General features: G+C 38.2%; 1 protein-coding gene across 2 annotated transcripts in view; it reads left to right on the top strand.

The window, feature by feature from the left end:
* Nucleotides 1-16,719, top strand: part of CPNE8 (copine 8) — a 99,864-nt gene that overhangs the window by 42,063 nt on the left and 41,082 nt on the right. For both annotated transcript variants that reach the window (XR_009820884.1, XM_062018579.1), the window contains exons 7-10: nucleotides 5,920-5,983; nucleotides 10,251-10,354; nucleotides 12,098-12,202; nucleotides 16,292-16,333. Coding sequence is in view for 1 of the 2 variants with exons in the window: in XM_062018579.1 (XP_061874563.1) it covers nucleotides 5,920-5,983; nucleotides 10,251-10,354; nucleotides 12,098-12,202; nucleotides 16,292-16,333 (315 nt within the window). In the remaining variant the exon portion in view is untranslated. The remainder of the gene's footprint in view (nucleotides 1-5,919; nucleotides 5,984-10,250; nucleotides 10,355-12,097; nucleotides 12,203-16,291; nucleotides 16,334-16,719) is intronic.

Below are 16,719 nucleotides of genomic sequence, written 5' to 3'. Positions count from 1 at the left end.
TGCATGGCTGCTGTGAGCTGGCCAACTCCAAGTCAGGTTGTATATCACCATGGAAAGTTCCTTTAGAAAGCCTACTGTGAAAAGATACTCTTGTCCTTCATCAAAATGAAAGTAATGTATCTCAAGCTTAGAGGGTCACCACTGCAGTGTCTGTCAGGCAGGCTGAAACATCTCTTGCTACTAACAGCCATGGTGAGTGCAAAAGTGAAGATACACATGCACATTTTTTTTTTGTTTGCCTTCATGACAGGCATGATTTCCAGTTTCATTGGTCTTAGAAGCACCAGCAGATTATGCTTCTGAGACGTAAGTCTAGTAGTATTTGGTCTTGGCAGGTATGAGGATGTCTCCTGAACCTTCCTCTCTGTTTATGACACCTGTCCTGGTTTAGGCCCATCAGGGAACAAAAGACTACAATTAGCCTCAGGTACCAAAGACCTGAGAATTGCCTAAGGGCAGGGAGAGCTTAATTGCCACTTAAGGTTCAGGACAAAACAGACCAGGCTACTCGGCTTGGAGAAGAAAACAGAAAATAATTTAATGCAACATCAACTAAAACATAACCTTAAAACCCAAAACATAACCAAAATAAAACAACACAGAGTGGTACAACAATGAAGAGTTGGACCAGCCCTTTAAGACCATCTTCTCCCCACTCCTCTCCTCTTCCCCGGCTCAGAGCCCTGATCCTGGTGTTTTTATGTCCTCTCCCTGCCCCGAATGGCTCAGGGGGGCAGGGTGTGGGGGTTTCAGTCAGTCTATTCCTGATGGCTTCTGCCTTTGTCCCTCCTCAGGGCTCCGCACCCATCCTCACTGCAAGTCCGTGGGGTAACTCACAGAGCAGCCCTGCACGGGCTGCTCCCATGTGCATTTATCCCAGAGGCTGCAGCTCCTCTTTGCCTCTCGTGTGGGGCTGCTCTGTGGCGAGCAGGCTCCAGCATGACCTGTGCCATGGCCGCCTCCTCACACAGTCCCTCACCCGTCCAGGCTCACTCACACGGAGCTGCTGGATCTCAGTCCTGCCATGGATCTCCATGGGTTGGAGGGGTACAGCCTGCATTCTTGCTACGGCTTGCAGAGGGGTCTCTGGTCTAGTGCTCCTCCTTCCTTCCTTCCTTCTTCTCTGACTATACAGTCCGCATGGTCGCCTCCATCTTGTATCACTCGTACACCTCCTGCCCTCACTTCCAATTCCCATCCCTAAATAGTGATGGCAGAGGCGCCAGATTGGCCCAGCCTGGCCAGAGGTGGGTCTGAACCCAGGAGCCAGGAGAGAGTCCAAAAACTGTTTACTGGGTCTTCACTGTAACCTGCTCCCCCTGTTACCAAGCAGAAGCTGTTCCTTGCTAAGCCTTGACACACCATTTAAGGCTTTGTGTTGTATGCAGTCTGTTGTAGAAGACTCTTTCTCCCACCGTGGTGGTATGCTAGCTTGTTATCCTTGTGACTATGAGTGTTTCTGTTCAAGAATACACTTTAGTGTTGTGCTTTATTTTACAGATTGGTCAAGTACAGAGGTGAACACTTGCTTTTGGTAATATCTCTTGGAAAATAAATGTAGTCATATAAAGCAGGTGAACTAGAGAATCTGACATTTTAATAGTAATGCCTACTCTCTTTACCTCTTGGGTTACTGTATACATTAAATGTCTTCTCAAGAGAAGTTCCAGGTGTGAAATTTACTCAGACTGGCCTTGCATAGTCCAACTATATTAGCATGAAAGGATGCTTCCAGAAATATATCTGCTTCCAGAAATGACACAGTTTTATTTTTCTCTTGAGACCATCACCTTCCCAGACATTATCCAAAATTAGATATTTGCATTTTTATCTTCCTAGAGAGAAGATGCTAGCCACATTTCTAACTCTGAGCAATACTTCTTTCAGGATCTAAGTGCATTCCTGTAGGGATTCCCTTTAATGAGGAGGCAGAGCCATTGCAAAGCTTGATGAGCGTTCTGTGCTAGTTACTCACATCTGACTGCCGTTGCCTGCTAATGAGGCTGTACTGAAGCCAGCTGGCCTATTTTGGGAAGTTTCTTCACCTGTCATCCTGCTGTGAACATAATTGATAGAAAAATATCTGAACCCTGGAATTGGGACTTACTGTATATTTGTCCTATCCTCTTGTCTGTGGTTGTCACTGCCAGAGGGATAGGTTCTGTAAATTCAGGGATAAAATTGTAAATTTTTGAATGATGTGAAAAACATCCCATTTAGCTTGCAAAACTGGAGGCTCTTGTTTATTTCTCAGGTTTAAATTCCCAGATCTTTCTTCAGATTTTCCCAGACTTTTGCACCAAGTCTGGAAAGATCTTCCTTTCAGCTTTTCTTAAAGCTCAAGTCATCTTCAGAGTGCCCTTTCAAACTTCCTTAGGTGCTACAGATGTAGTGTCTCAGTCATGGAATCATTTGTTCTGAGACAATACTTACTCCTCAAGACTGTATATTGTGTAGAGACATGCAGATATTTTTGAGGACCTTTCATTTGATGATTATTTTCTGTTCTGTACCTCTAACAGTCCAATTATTTGTTCCCTCACATACCACCCAATTATTGCTTCCTCAAATGCTGTCCAAAAAGAAGTGATGACTGTAGAACATCAATAGGTTCTGGGCTCACAAACTGGTAGGGCCCACTGAAATGTACGTCTTTCTCACATTTTACCTTCCTTTTTTCAGTCTGTACCCTATTCACACTTAGACTGGCACATTCCTATATCTGAGTGTCAGATAACTAGCACTGAGTATTGGTGTTGATGGTGGTTGTACAATACAAACTACTTCATTTTTACCCCACAAATTCTAATCTCTAACCCTTCCCAGAGAAACTTACCCTGAGAAAGGGTGGATGTCAGGAGGATAGAGCCAGGCTCTTCTCAGTGATGGCCAATGACAGGACAAGGGGCAATGAGTATAAGCTGGAACAGAAGAGGTTTCAAAGAAACATAAGGAAAAATTTCTTCACTGTGAGGTAGCACTGGAACAGGCTGCCCAGATGGGTTGTTGAGTCTCCTTCTCTGGGAACATTCAAAATCCATCTCCATGAGCTCCTGTGCTACGTACTCTAGGTAGTCTTGCTCTGGCAAGGGAGTTGGAGTAGATGATCTCTGAGGCCCCTTCCAACCCTTAAGATTCTGTGATTCTATGAACTGCAGGCAGGGTGGAGTAAGATTCTCTGTCAAATGGCAACTGTCTGGTGATGTGATGTATATTTGTCAGAAATGGGGCTTGCTTATCAACAGTTTACTTCAGGTCTCCAGCATTTCAGAAGATAATCAGAGTTGTATTTTTTACAGTCTATCATCTGAGACAATAATCTTTCAGAAATGGGATAAATTTACTCTACTTTTCATACCAAGGGAATCGTTTGATGCTTTTTCTTCAAAGTTCTGTTGCTACCCTGACCACATCTCAAATACATCCCTCGTGGCGCAGTTAACTGGGCCGAAGTACCTCACTAGAAGAGTTTTGGTTCAGATTACGGTAGTTTTTATATCAGTGCTTTCTATTCAAATTGGCATAACCTACAGAATTACAATGGTGGGAACTTCTGGGTTTTTAGTTACACTTCTGAGATTTCTATTTCTTCCTTCCCTGTCAAAGCTGGGGCTGTGCTAATTTGTTCCTTGAAGCATTTTACTATATAATGCCAATATCATCCTGATAACTCAGTAATTTCTACTATTGTTGTTGCTACCATTTTCAGAAGTTTTTGAAGCTACCAAAAGTACAGTTCAAAAGCAAAAAATGTAGCTTTTTCATGTCTTCAAAATATGAGATTCCAATGTCAATATCCCATTGTTACAGATGATAAAATGGGTAATTTTTGGTCTTGAGCTATTGAAGGGTGACAGATTTTAAACTATGTAATTTGAAGATGCTGATAAAACTGTGAGTAGTACTGTGTAACATTTGGAATGACCAGTTCTGTTTTTCTGTTATTTGGAGAAAATTCTCCTGTTTGGTCTTAAGGTATTGTACTTTATAACTCATACCACATTAAATTGAAGTTTTGCATGTATTTAAATCGTTGTTTAAAATTGCACAACAAAATCTTGAAGTGTTTCCCTATCGGCTATTTTCTTTCTCAAATTCAGACTTACCATGTAGCACAGAGGAGGTCCAGGAGAGCACTCAGGTATCTCTCTGATTACTGGCAAATGACTGCAGTGGTGTAGGAGCAGCATTCCCTGATGTATTCCTTATAGGCTTAAACATCAACTTCTACACAAAAGTTTCAATGAACTCACATAAATTTTCATCAGTATTTGCTCCTCTATTCAGAATTTCTAAACTTTTATATGTTTCTAATAGCTATTTTACCACCAGTTCTTTGTTATACCACAGTCTTGTGAACCTTATTTAAAGTTGTAAGACACGGTAAAAAATTTAAGAAGCATTAAGGAAAATAATATGCAAAATAACACCACCAGTAAATGTTTACAGTAACGTTGTGTCATAGCAGGAGAACAGGAGTTCCCTCTAGGTCTCTTTTATAAAAAAGCTTTAAAAAACTACAATCAGTTTGAAAATACAATTTTATCTTAACATCTTCTTGGAAATTAATTTTGTTAATTGTTTTCAAGTAAGAAGTGAAGAAAAAAAGAATTAGGAATAAAATGAGCATAATATCATTACTTTTGGGGGAAAAAAAAAGCTAGAAGTAATTACCAAGGTGTATGTGCTCATGGACACACTAACAGCCATTAGGATATTGCACAAATTCTCATTTGTAGTATAGCATCATGCAAAAAGTTCAATTTCAATATTTGTACTTCCTTCTTCTCTACACTCTCAGAGGCTGCTGGCACTGAGTGCTGTCAGATTCTGTGTGCCTCTTCTGTTCATATATTGTTCTTTATGCTAAGGATCTGGTTTGTGCTTTCTGGTGTTGCAGCAGCATGTTGTTAGTTGTTGTCTGGGTGAATTATAATTTATTTTGCAACTACTGAATCTGATATGATGGTGAGATTATTATGTGTCTTCATAAAGGTTTCAGAGTAAATATTGTAAAATAAGACTGGTGTATATGAGCTGCTCACTTACTTCCCCCCAGTGAGATGAGGGAGAGAACTGGAAGAGTAAAAGTGATAAAAAACATGGGTCAAGGTAAAGACAGTTTAATAAGTATTGCAAAAGCCACACACACACACAAGTAAAATGAAAGCAGGAATTCATTCCCCACTTCCTATGGGCAGGCAGGTCGTCAGTCATCTCCAGCAAAGCAGGGATTCATCATGCATCACCATTACTTGAGAAGGCAAACATCACCACTCCAAACATCCCTCCTTCCTCCTCCGTTCCCCAGCTTTACATACTGAGCGTGATGTCCTGTGGTGTGGGATATCCCTTGGATCAGTTGACATCATCTGTCCCGGCTGTGCCCCTTCCCAGTTCCTTGTGCACTTCAAGCCTTCTCGCTGGTGGGGTGGGGTGAGGAGCAGAAAAGGCCTTGACCCTGTGCAAGACTGCTCAGCAATAATCAAAACATACCTGTGTTATCAACACTGTTTCCAGTACAAATCCTAGTCACAGCCCCATCCTAACTACTGTAAAGAAAATTAACTCTATCCCAGCCAAAAGGATTTCATAAGTCAGTTCTAGAGTCATCTGTAAATTGGGAGGGTGGCAAATAGAATTCTCTACTGTCATTTCATCCCATTTAAGCTTTTTATGCTATTTCCTTTGAAACTAAAACTTATTTTTTTCTTGCTAGTTAGAATAAATATGCAACTCAGTTAACAATTTACTTAGGATGAACCAGCTTTTTTACACAGGACAAATGACAGAAGAGTGAAACTACAGCATGCCATCAGTTTTGTGAAACTAAATCTCTCCTTGTGCTTGTCTGTATGAATTGTAACATTCATAAATGATATTAAGGAATCGAAATGATGTAGTTATATTTTCTTGCAGAGGAATTCCTGGGAAGAAATGCGGAACAGTTATAGTAACAGCAGAAGAACTGGGCTGTTGCCGAGTAAGTGTGTGTTCATTTTTTGAAAAATAAAATGAGAATGATTTTGTGATGACTTTGCACCATATTGTCAAAGGTATAATGTATAAATTTGCAATATTTTATATTTCTAAGTAGTATAAGGATACTTTTTTCCTATCTGTTACTCTTTGTTTTAGAAGAAGCAGAGAATTATATGATACAAACTGTTTGAAAACTATTTCACTGTGAGGGTGAGGGAGCCCTGGCACAGGCTGCCCAGAGGGGTTGTGGAGTCTCCTTCCTTGGAGGTCTTCAACACCTGCCTGGACACGTTCCTGTGCGACCTGATCTAGGTGAACCTGCTTCTGTAGGGGAGTTGCACTAGATGTTCTCTAAAGGTCCCTTCCCAACCCTACCATTCTGTGATTCTTTGAGTTTTAAATCTAGCCTTTGTTTCCCCAAGCAATTAATCACATTTTAATCTTAGTGTCCACCTGTTAACAAAGATCAATTTGTTTCAGCCATGGAATTATATTTTCATTATGGAATAGTCACATTACATGAACATCCAAGTAAAACTTTGGATTTTTTTACATTGTATTAACAGTTTATATACAAATAGCTAATCCGGTTATTTAAAAACGTAAAACCAATGTTACTTGGAAAAATAGTAAGATATTTCAAAGACTGACAATAAAAGAAGAGTTTAAACAGTTTTCTTTAAAGAAAATGAAGACTGTGGCCTACTGATGACAGATGCTTACTTATTTAATAGAAAACAGAAGAATGTTGGGGAGGTTAGGGCAAGAGTCAGTGGGTAATTTGGCTGTTCAAGGGGAGAGATGCGGTATGCTCACGACCTTCCTCAAGAGTGTCACTACTCCTCCCCCTCATAGAATTCATGGAGAAGAGGACTGGACATGAGGAGTGTTACTGCTCAGAAAGCACCTGGCAGCCAGGCCAGCTCAGTTGCTTTCCAGTACTGAATGAGCTAGTGGCAATCTGTAAATCATAGAGTAACAGACTGGAAGGAAGAATAAAGGAGGATTATAGATATGGAGTAATAAAGCCTAGTTAGAATCTGAGGAGGGGAGGCAATTTGTCAGAGCATTGTATACGTCATATAGAGCTGTTGTATGTATCATTGAGGAGTTTATAGTGAAAAGATAGCAACTCTTAATTGAAGAAAGCAATATTATCAGACATATGATGAGAATGTACGGGGGATCTGGAGAGTACAAGATTAGATATATAAACCTACAAAAATACCCTGAGGTTTGAAGATATTTCTTTCTGAGGCTTAGTTTTTGTAACTTGGTGGTGTTGAGGGGGTAATGCTTCACTTTTTTTATAACTTCTAATTTTTATACCACCTTATGATGGTTTAGTCCTGGCTGGGTGCCAGGTGTCCACCAAGGCATAATATCATTCACCTTCCTAAACTGTACAGGGGAGAGAAATATAGTGAGAGGTTTGTGAGCACAGATAAGGACAGAGAGATCACTCAGCAATTAGCATCATGGGCAAAACAGACTCAACTTGGGGAGAAAAAGGTTTTTTATTAAAGGAACAATAAGAATAGAGCAGGGAAATGTGAAATAAAACTGAATCTTAAAACACTTTCCCCCACTCCTCCTTCTTCCTTTCTCCTTCCCCAACTCTCCTTTCTTCCCCCACAGTGTCACAGGGGTTGGAGTCAGTTTATTACAGATGAACTTTGCCACTGCTTCTCCTCATGGGGAGGCCTCATCACACTTCTCACTGCTACAGTGAGAACACTGCTACATGGGGTCCCTCCCATGGGAGACAGTCCTTCACAAACTTCTCCAACTTAGGTCCTTCCCATGGGTTACGGTTTGTCAAGAACTGCTCCAGCACGGGGCTTCCCACAGCGGCAGCTCTTCACACACTGCCTCCCTCACAGGATCACAAGTCCTCACAGTGAACTTGCTCTCTGGTGTGAGCTCTTCTCTCCCTACAGACTCTCAGGTCTTGCCAGGAACTTGCTCCAGGGTGAGCTTTCCACAGAGTCCCAGCTTCCTTCAGGAGTCCACCTGCTCCAGCATAGGGTTCTCCATGGGCTGTGAATGGATCTCTGCTCCCCAGTGGCCTCCATGGACTGCAGGGGAACAGCTGCCTCACCATAGGACACAGGGGAGTCTTTCTTTCAGGACCTAAGCACCCTCCTCCCCCTCCTTCTCCACTAACCTTGGTGTCTGCAGAGATGCTCTCACATTCTCACTCCATGTAGCTGCTGCAGTTTAGCAACTGCATAGCAGCTTCTTCCCCTTCTCAAATACATTATCCACAAAGGCATTACCTCAGTCACTAATTGGCCAGGCCTTGGTCAGCTGTGGGTCAATCTTAGACTTGACTGGCATTAGCCCTATCAGCTACAGGGGAAGCTTCTAGCAGCTCTTTAAAGAAGCTACTCCTGCAGTCCTCTGCTATGAAAACCCAACCGAGACAAAACCACTATACATATCATAAGTGGTTTGTTTTTTCTTCTATTCATGTGGTAGCTGTGTTTCCCTTGTTACTAATATATCCAATAGCTAATCAATTTAGGCATTATTTTCTTAAGTTCATTAGCTATTTGAAGTAAGGAAAATCCTTAATTTTGTGCCTTATTTCCAGCTTAGCTAAGTTTGTACTATTTCTCTGCAGAAGCAGTATAGTGGTATATTTGAATAGAACACAATCTCAAATCTTATTTACCTTTCCCAGGCAACCTGCTAGTCCTGCACAGTTACGTTCACAGGGTGCACCAGCCTAACCTCATTTAGCTGCCATTTAGCAGTAGGAAACTCCCTACTGCTAAAAAACTCCCTACTGCTAAAACAACAAAATAGGTGCATGATTTCATTGCTTTCCAGCAGAAATTGTACTTCTACATTTCAAAAGAAGTTAAGCTTTTATAATTCTTAAGACTGCCATCACTCCAACAGTTTTTATTGGTCACCTTACAAGACAACTAAAGACAATCTTTTCCTGATATGCTAGGTTTATCCTTCAAGACCAGCATTTATATCCTAGTTGTAACAAACTATTTCAAAGTCACAAATATTTCATTAAATCCATAATCAGATCAGAATCTTTTTCTTCTTTCTCTTTTAATGATTCTTTTTAAAGAATCTGGGACTCGGTCTCTCTCTCCTGCACTCTCTTTTGCATTCTCTGTCATGATCCCTTATCTGCTCCTTCTCACACAATCTCTTGTGCTATGGTTACCAGCTGTCTCATACTTTCTCTGTGATACTTTCCTACCTAAATCTACTCAATATTTGGTAATTCTTCTGAGATTTTTTGCCAAACTTCAATAGCCCATATTCAGAATGACAGAGACTGTTAGAATCACTGGATTGGGAGATCATCTAGTGTAAACCTCCTGCTCTTCTTAGAGTGGGTTACTTTGGGCTCTGCGCAGTCATGTTTTGTGTATGTGCAGACTTCATAGTGTCTCTGTTTCAGTATTTCACCACACTCACAGTAAAAACATTTCCTCTTGTATTTAAATGGAATTTCCTGTATTTCAGTTTGTACCTATTGCCACTTGGTCTTCCACTGGGTACCACTATGCAGGGTCTGTTTATTCCCTCACATCAAGGATTTATACAAGGTGACAAGATGCCCCTGAGTCTTTTTTTCTCCAGGCTAAATAATTCTAGCTCTTTTGATCTCTGTTCGTATGAGAAATGGTTCAATCCCTTAATTAATTCAGCAACCCTTTTGCTGGAGTGGTTCTAACATGTCCATTTCTCTGTTGTACTATGGAGCCCAGAACTGAACACAGCACTCCAGGTGTGTTTCTCCTTACTTGTTACCAGAATGGGTGTATTTGGTGTCTTCCAGGCTCCTTTTCTGGAAGCTTGTAGACTCTTAATAGCAAGCTGCTAAGCCAGTTGCTTTACCAACAATGGACACAGACAACTCAGGTTTAAGTCACTCAAGGAATGAGGCTTAGTTGTGTCTCACTTGGAGTTTTAAAATTCATTCTAATATGCTTTCCTTGTCTGTACATCTACTTCCCTCATAATGCAACTTTGGATGTCAGAAAATACAAGAAAAATCCTGTGGAGTTTAGCATAAAAATCTTTCTTCCTCTGCACCCTGCTAAGAAGGGATTCTTGGTCAAACTGCCCTATAAGGACGTTGCAGGAATGCAAATATGTAGAGGGCTTCTAGAAGGCAGATACTCTCCTTTATTTTATTTTCTATTTGTATAGTTATTAGTCAATAATTTCTCTTTTTTTAATTTAGTGTAGTAAACTGCAAGCTGTATGTAATTTTTCTGTATTACACATTTCAGGATTCAGTTTTAATGCAATTTTGTGCGAACAAATTGGACAAGAAAGACTTCTTTGGGAAATCTGATCCTTTCCTCGTATTTCATCGAAGCAATGAAGATGGCAGGTAGATGCCTGATAAGTATATCTGCTGCTAAACAGTAGGCTACTTATTTATTTGCAAATGGCAATATAGGGATTTTTTAAGACATTTGTCAGATTAAGGTGCATTTCTTTTATAATGTTTGCTCTGTTTAAATATATCATGTTGTGTAGTATAGGAATAAAACTATTGGAACAAATAGATCAAGTATTGCAACTCAGGGGTTTAAGAGTTAAATGCATAATAAATATAAAGCACTATGAAAATTAATTGTAATTAAAATAGTTCAATGGTATTAAATAGAGTTCTAAAGGAAACTGTAGCTGCAGAATATGCTAATGCTTAGAAATTGTTTCAAGTAAAAACACTTTTAACTGAAAATTTGGAAATATCTTTAATCTTTTTGCCAGAGTTATAGGAAATAGAATGCAAAAATACCTTAAATTGAAGTTTATTTTTCTTACAAATGACTATCTGCTACTTCCATGCTTTGAAGTCAGTTAATCTCTCTTGTTCTGCTACAAAGACGTGACATGCTAACTTCTGGTCAACATACTGCTTATGTTTGACTCTATTGGCAGGTTAAGTTTTCCTGGAAACCAATAGTCCTCACATATAAAATAGTATCAAACCAAAGGCTAGACATGTATGATAATACTTATTTCAGTAGTTTAACTAGAGCAGCTGTTAACATAAACGTATGAATGGGTATACGTGTGTTGCTCATTTCCTCTGGGAGGCAAGTTGTAGGAACAGCTGTCTGAATAAACACTGAGGATCTTAAATTACAAGCCTAGAGAAGTTATGACTTCTATATGAGTGACACTAAGGTCATGGGTGGAATTTCTCTGGGTATTACTGAGTGTGCCAGTTTCTATTGGCTTTGAGTGCCATGCTTCTCCACTTCCTTCCAAGAGGTGAGTGTTGAGCCACTGACTCTTTATTGATCTCTTGAATCCAAAAGGAAGCTGGGGCAGTGATTCTACCTCTGTTGGCAAAAGGATGCTCCCTTTTCTCCAGCTTCAGACTTACCTTCTGAATCATTGCCAGGATAAAAACATTGGCATTTGGAACATATAGATCTTCTTTCAAAGGGCAACTTTAGTTTTAGTTTTATACAGAATTTCAGTAGTGATTCAACCAGTGACCTTGCCTCCTGTTTTCTTTTGTCCAATTCAGTCCCCAAGGTGAGAGTTCAAGTGAGGTATTTTAATTTTGCATCATTTAGAGACAGTGGAATGCATGAAAACATTTCATTGTGTTTGACCTGGGAGAAGGTGATCATGTGATTTCACAAGCTTATGTTTTACCTGAGAAAGCCCTGATTCAAAAAATCATAGACATAAAATGGGGAATAAGAGTCAAAAAACCATGACTCACTTGGTTCAGTTTCTTATCATTAAGCAAGAGCCAAATGCTTACCAGACCACTTTCTGTATGTGTGACTGATTCCTGTCTGCACAAGTTTTGTTTAAACAAGTGGGATGGAGACTGCTCTTTCCTGAAATAACTCACTGAATGGATGTACTTCTTGTTGAAGTTTTGGGTAAAAACATATGAGTTTTAGAGTACTTTAGCACCCTAGTCTGTAATATCTCTCAAACAGGTCTGTCCTCTTCAGTCCTCTCTCTCTCTGACTTCACTGCATTTCTTTTTTTCTTATCTTAAATTTCCTATGAATGTTAAATGAGTGAACACAGATTACAGCTCCATGTTTGATGAAATAAAAAAGTACAAAATATACCTTTTTTTTTTTTTTAATTACAGTTTTACAATCTGCCACAAAACAGAAGTGGTTAAAAATACATTAAATCCTGTGTGGCAAGCATTCAAGATTTCTGTCAGAGCACTGTGTAATGGAGACTATGACCGGTAAGCCATAGGTTAAGCTTTCTTAGCATATACAGGTGTTTTTTCCCCTAATTCTTGTATTCTTTTATATGTAATTTTTTTATTGCAATTCAGCTGCTGATGTTATTTATGTTATTTAACCAGCATTTTGAAAGGGTCACGTGTTCAAAACCATTCCTTGCATTAAAGAATTTAGAAAAATAAAGCAAATATGCTAAATCTGTAGGAAATGCTTTCTCTGTTCTCTGGGATGTGATTAAAAAACAGTTAGAAAGAAAATACTCCTTTGAAAGATGGCCACTGTTACTAGTGTGCCCAATGATCTGTGTTCCTTGGATGATAACGTAATGTCAGAGGAGGCTGATAAGTGCAAGCCTTTAAAATATATAGTTAAATAGATGAGAAATGCAGAAGTTAATCATCATCTTCAGATTTGAAGTTTTCGGTGATCCTATACAAAAGGATTCATCTTTGAAAAACATAGCAGTAATACCATATTTTTAACTAATATTTTAACAATAAAAACAAGCAAGTTAGGTGAGGAATGATAGATATTTTTGGACATGTTAGCTTACAACATCAAAAAGAAAAATATGTAACTCCTTGTTGATGACTTCATGTTTTCCTATCACTATTCATAATTTTGAAGTGCATTTGAATGTTGATGTTTTTATTAAGTATCCAGTTAAATGTCTGGTAGTTTATCTAGGCTACCTGAAATCTGGAGTACAGCAATTTTGGTAAGACTTTGAGGAAGTATAAATTTATCAATTAGTCATAATACTTTAAGCAGTGGATAGTGTAATATTTAGTTTATAATCATGACAGAAGTATATGAAGGCTAGAAAAAAATACACATAATGCATAAGATGAGTGTAGCAGATAGATAGATGTGTGAAGGTTCAATTCAGCTTTACATAGACTGTGTGAAAAATACAGGAGATGGAAAATGTACTTGTCTGCGTATTTCGAAGGCAAACAGTCAAAAATCTACTTTGAATGCCTTGTGACTCCTAAACATCTGGGTTTTTTTTCATGAAGATTGGTATAATCATATCTTATTATGTCATATAAGTTCAGGTATTTTATCTTATTGATTAAAATAAAATGGGCTAGTATTGCATTCTTCTAACCGTGAACTAATGTTTTCAGAGAAGTCAAATCATTTGTTGAAACATTGTTGTATGTAAGGAAATTAATTAAGACTTTTCTCAAATTAATAATATTTCTATAAGTCTACTTTTGAAACAATCTTTAATTTGGAATTTAAGTAGTTACTTTTCTACTTTAACTTTTATTTTCACCTTCCATGTACCATCCGTTCATGTACATTTTATTTTATTGTAGTAGGTGATTTTGCCCTGTCTTAACTCTGTTGCATTACATTTTCAAGCAAATTATTTGGTGAAATGTGTATACTAACATTATTTTAATCAGTTACCATAAAAGTCTGTTCCAGAGAGACATTCCTTGAACTTGTAATTTACTACCTAAAGCCAAGGGATAAACAAACCCGCTTTTGAATCATCTTACTGAATCACAATAGTCAATATGAAGAAGCAGGAGACTGAGAAGTGTTGTATTCACTAAGCAGAGCAGAATACTTTCACAGCAAGAAATGTAAAGCTTCGTCTTTATAAACTGCTTATTAATTGACTTGGAATATTATTTTTTTTTCCCCTAGGAAAGTGGCATTTTTAAAATCATTTTCAGGGAGGGAGTGGCCATTTTAGTCTTTCCTACCTGATCTTAGCTGCTGTATTTGTTTTGTGATATTCTTCCAGTAGTTGATGTCATGTTCCTTCAAACTGAAGGAAAAAAAGTGGTTTTATGTTGTTAAGTAAGGGCATGACGGAGCAGTGGAACAGGCTGCCCAGATGGTTGTAGAGTCTCCTTCCTTGGAGGTCTTCATGTTCCTATGCGACCTGATCTAGGTGGACCTGCTTCTGCGGGAGGATTGAACTAGATGATCTCTAGATGTCCCTTCCAACCCCTACCACTCTATGATTCTGTGATTCTATGAATATATCACAGTAGACATTCTACTTTGAGGAAGAGTATGTGTTCAGTTAGTGTATGCTTCTGAGTGAGCTCTGTCCACTTTTTCACCACGAAGAGGCCAGGATTTGGTTAATTTTTATCAAACTATGTAATTATACAATGTTTTCAGTCATAACAGGAATGGATTTGCAGTTCCACAGTACTACTTAGTATGTCAAATATTTTCACTCTTTCTCTTAATATGAGCTCTCAAATAGCACTTAGGTATTTCAGCATAACAGTTCTAACGGAGATAACTTAAACCCCAGCATTCTCTGATCTTGATTGTTAAAAATTTAATATTTTTTTATCAATGAAAATAGAGAGCTTATCCTCTAAACTGTATCTTTTAAGATAAAAATAGCAGTGTAAATAGGATAAAATATCACTATGTGAAGTTTTGAAAGGTCCTTTAATATTTTGCATGCAAAATAGGTAAAACCTAAGATCTGTCATCAGTGTTTGAAGATCTTTCTAAAGAATTTATCTTGATAATCTGAAGATAATCTGTTATTGGCAGAGACACTTTCTTCTAGACCAGGTTGCTCAGATTGCTATCCAATCTGGACTTGAACACTTCCAGGGATGGGGCAGCCACAGCTTCTCTGGACAAGCCATTCTGGTACTTCATCACTCTTACTGTAAAAAATTTCTTTCTTGCGTCCAGTCTAGGTCTGTCCTCTTTCAGTTTAAAACCATTTCCTCTTGTCCTGTCACTAAAGATCCTACTAAAAAATTGATCCTTGTCTTTCATATAAGTCCCCTTTATATACTGAAAGTCCACAATAAAGTCTCCCCAGAGCCTTCTATTCTCCAGGCTGAACTACCCCAACAATCTCAGCATTTCTTTATAAGAGAGTTGTAGTCTCATAAATATGAAGTAATGCATAGGAGGTACATCAGCTTGTTTCTTGGATCATGCTTTTAATTAAACTATTTTGGTATCCTGTCTCAGTATCCTGATTCACATAGTAGCCAGTTGCAGATTTATCAGAGATGTGCTCAAGAAACTGTATAAAACCATTATATGCATAACATTTTTCAGGAAGTGCTGCTTTGAAAATTTGCCAATTAGTTATTGTTTTATACTATGGAATACTATGTATTATTTTGTGTGTATAATGATCTGCTACTTTGGCTTTCACTTCTGATTTAAATGAAATAAATTCTAATTAGTTTTCCTGTTGAAAAAGTGTTTACACTGAGTACTCATGTATTGGCAGGCTTTTAACGTTTTACTACCCAGCTTGCCCATCAGCTCCTGGCACACCAAGAGTATTCCTAGTATCCAAGACAATCTGTCAGATTGGGAAAAACTGGTACCTAAGGTCTGCCTCTATCGTGTTTCTTCCCTATACTGCACAATCTGCTTGTCGTGTTCACCACTGCACAAAGTTTGGGAGAGGTTAAGTCAGTCTGCCAGATTGAAGTTTTATTGTGTTTTGGAGTAGTTACTTTCATTTAAGAAAGAAGATGTATGGACTAGAAATCCTTTCTGCTTTAAATGTGCTTTACTTTGTATTGCAAACATTGCTTTTAATCTGTACTTTGCTGCTTAATGATTCTGTTTTATAAAGGTCCTCTCAAGCTCCACACGCTTCTTCTCAAATATGGATATATTACTTCTTTCTGTAAGATGCTATTACCTCATGGTAGATTGCCTTTTCCAGATAACAACATGTACCAAGGAAACCTTTACAATAAGTTCTGGTTTATTAATGTTCTTACAAAAGTTTGATAATACTTTAAGGTTCAAAGAATCATTTATGAAGTAACACAGAAAATTAAGAGCATGAGCAAGTAAAAAATATGTTGCTTAAACTTCCAATGTTTTTAACTGTTTCCTTTGCTTCTGCTAAATTTTACTATTAATTTATGAAGATGTTATGAGTAGCCTGAGTGACTTCCTATTTTCTGTCCCATGAGAAATGACTGGTAAATTCTGCCTTCTGGCTTTGACACAATTGGTACACCCATATACTATGAAAACACAAGTATTAAAGGCAATCCTGGTACATTGTAATACATTTTTAATAAAGTTGTGTTTGTGGATTTGTTTTTTTCTTTTAGGACAATTAAAGTAGAAGTGTATGATTGGGATAGAGATGGAAGGTAAGACATTAATTCTTTTGTTAAACTTTAAGGCAATCCATGCATATTTATACATGCTTTAAAATCTATCAATAATTAATGACCAGAACAGGACTAGACAATGGTGTTTATCAATATTTAGACGTACGGGTGCTGGAGAAAAGTTTTACTGTGCTACAGTTCTGTTTTTATCACAGTTGTGGTAAATGCTGATGTATTAGCCTATTTCAGACATGATGTGTGTATATCCATACATGGAACAAGCAAGATGGAATGCTTTGTGATCTGTAAAATTGAACTTGTGAATCTTGTTATCAGTTAATGTGCCTATATGAAGATAGACACAATCCATTTTATAATCTTTCTTTTGCTTAAAATGCTGCTTCATAAACCATTGCTTTTTATGT

The sequence above is a fragment of the Colius striatus genome, chromosome 1 (assembly GCF_028858725.1).
Source record: "Colius striatus isolate bColStr4 chromosome 1, bColStr4.1.hap1, whole genome shotgun sequence".
NCBI classification, from domain to species: Eukaryota; Metazoa; Chordata; class Aves; order Coliiformes; family Coliidae; genus Colius; species Colius striatus.
The sequence above is the reverse complement of the archived record's forward strand: the minus strand, read 5'-3'. Positions and strand labels throughout refer to the sequence as shown.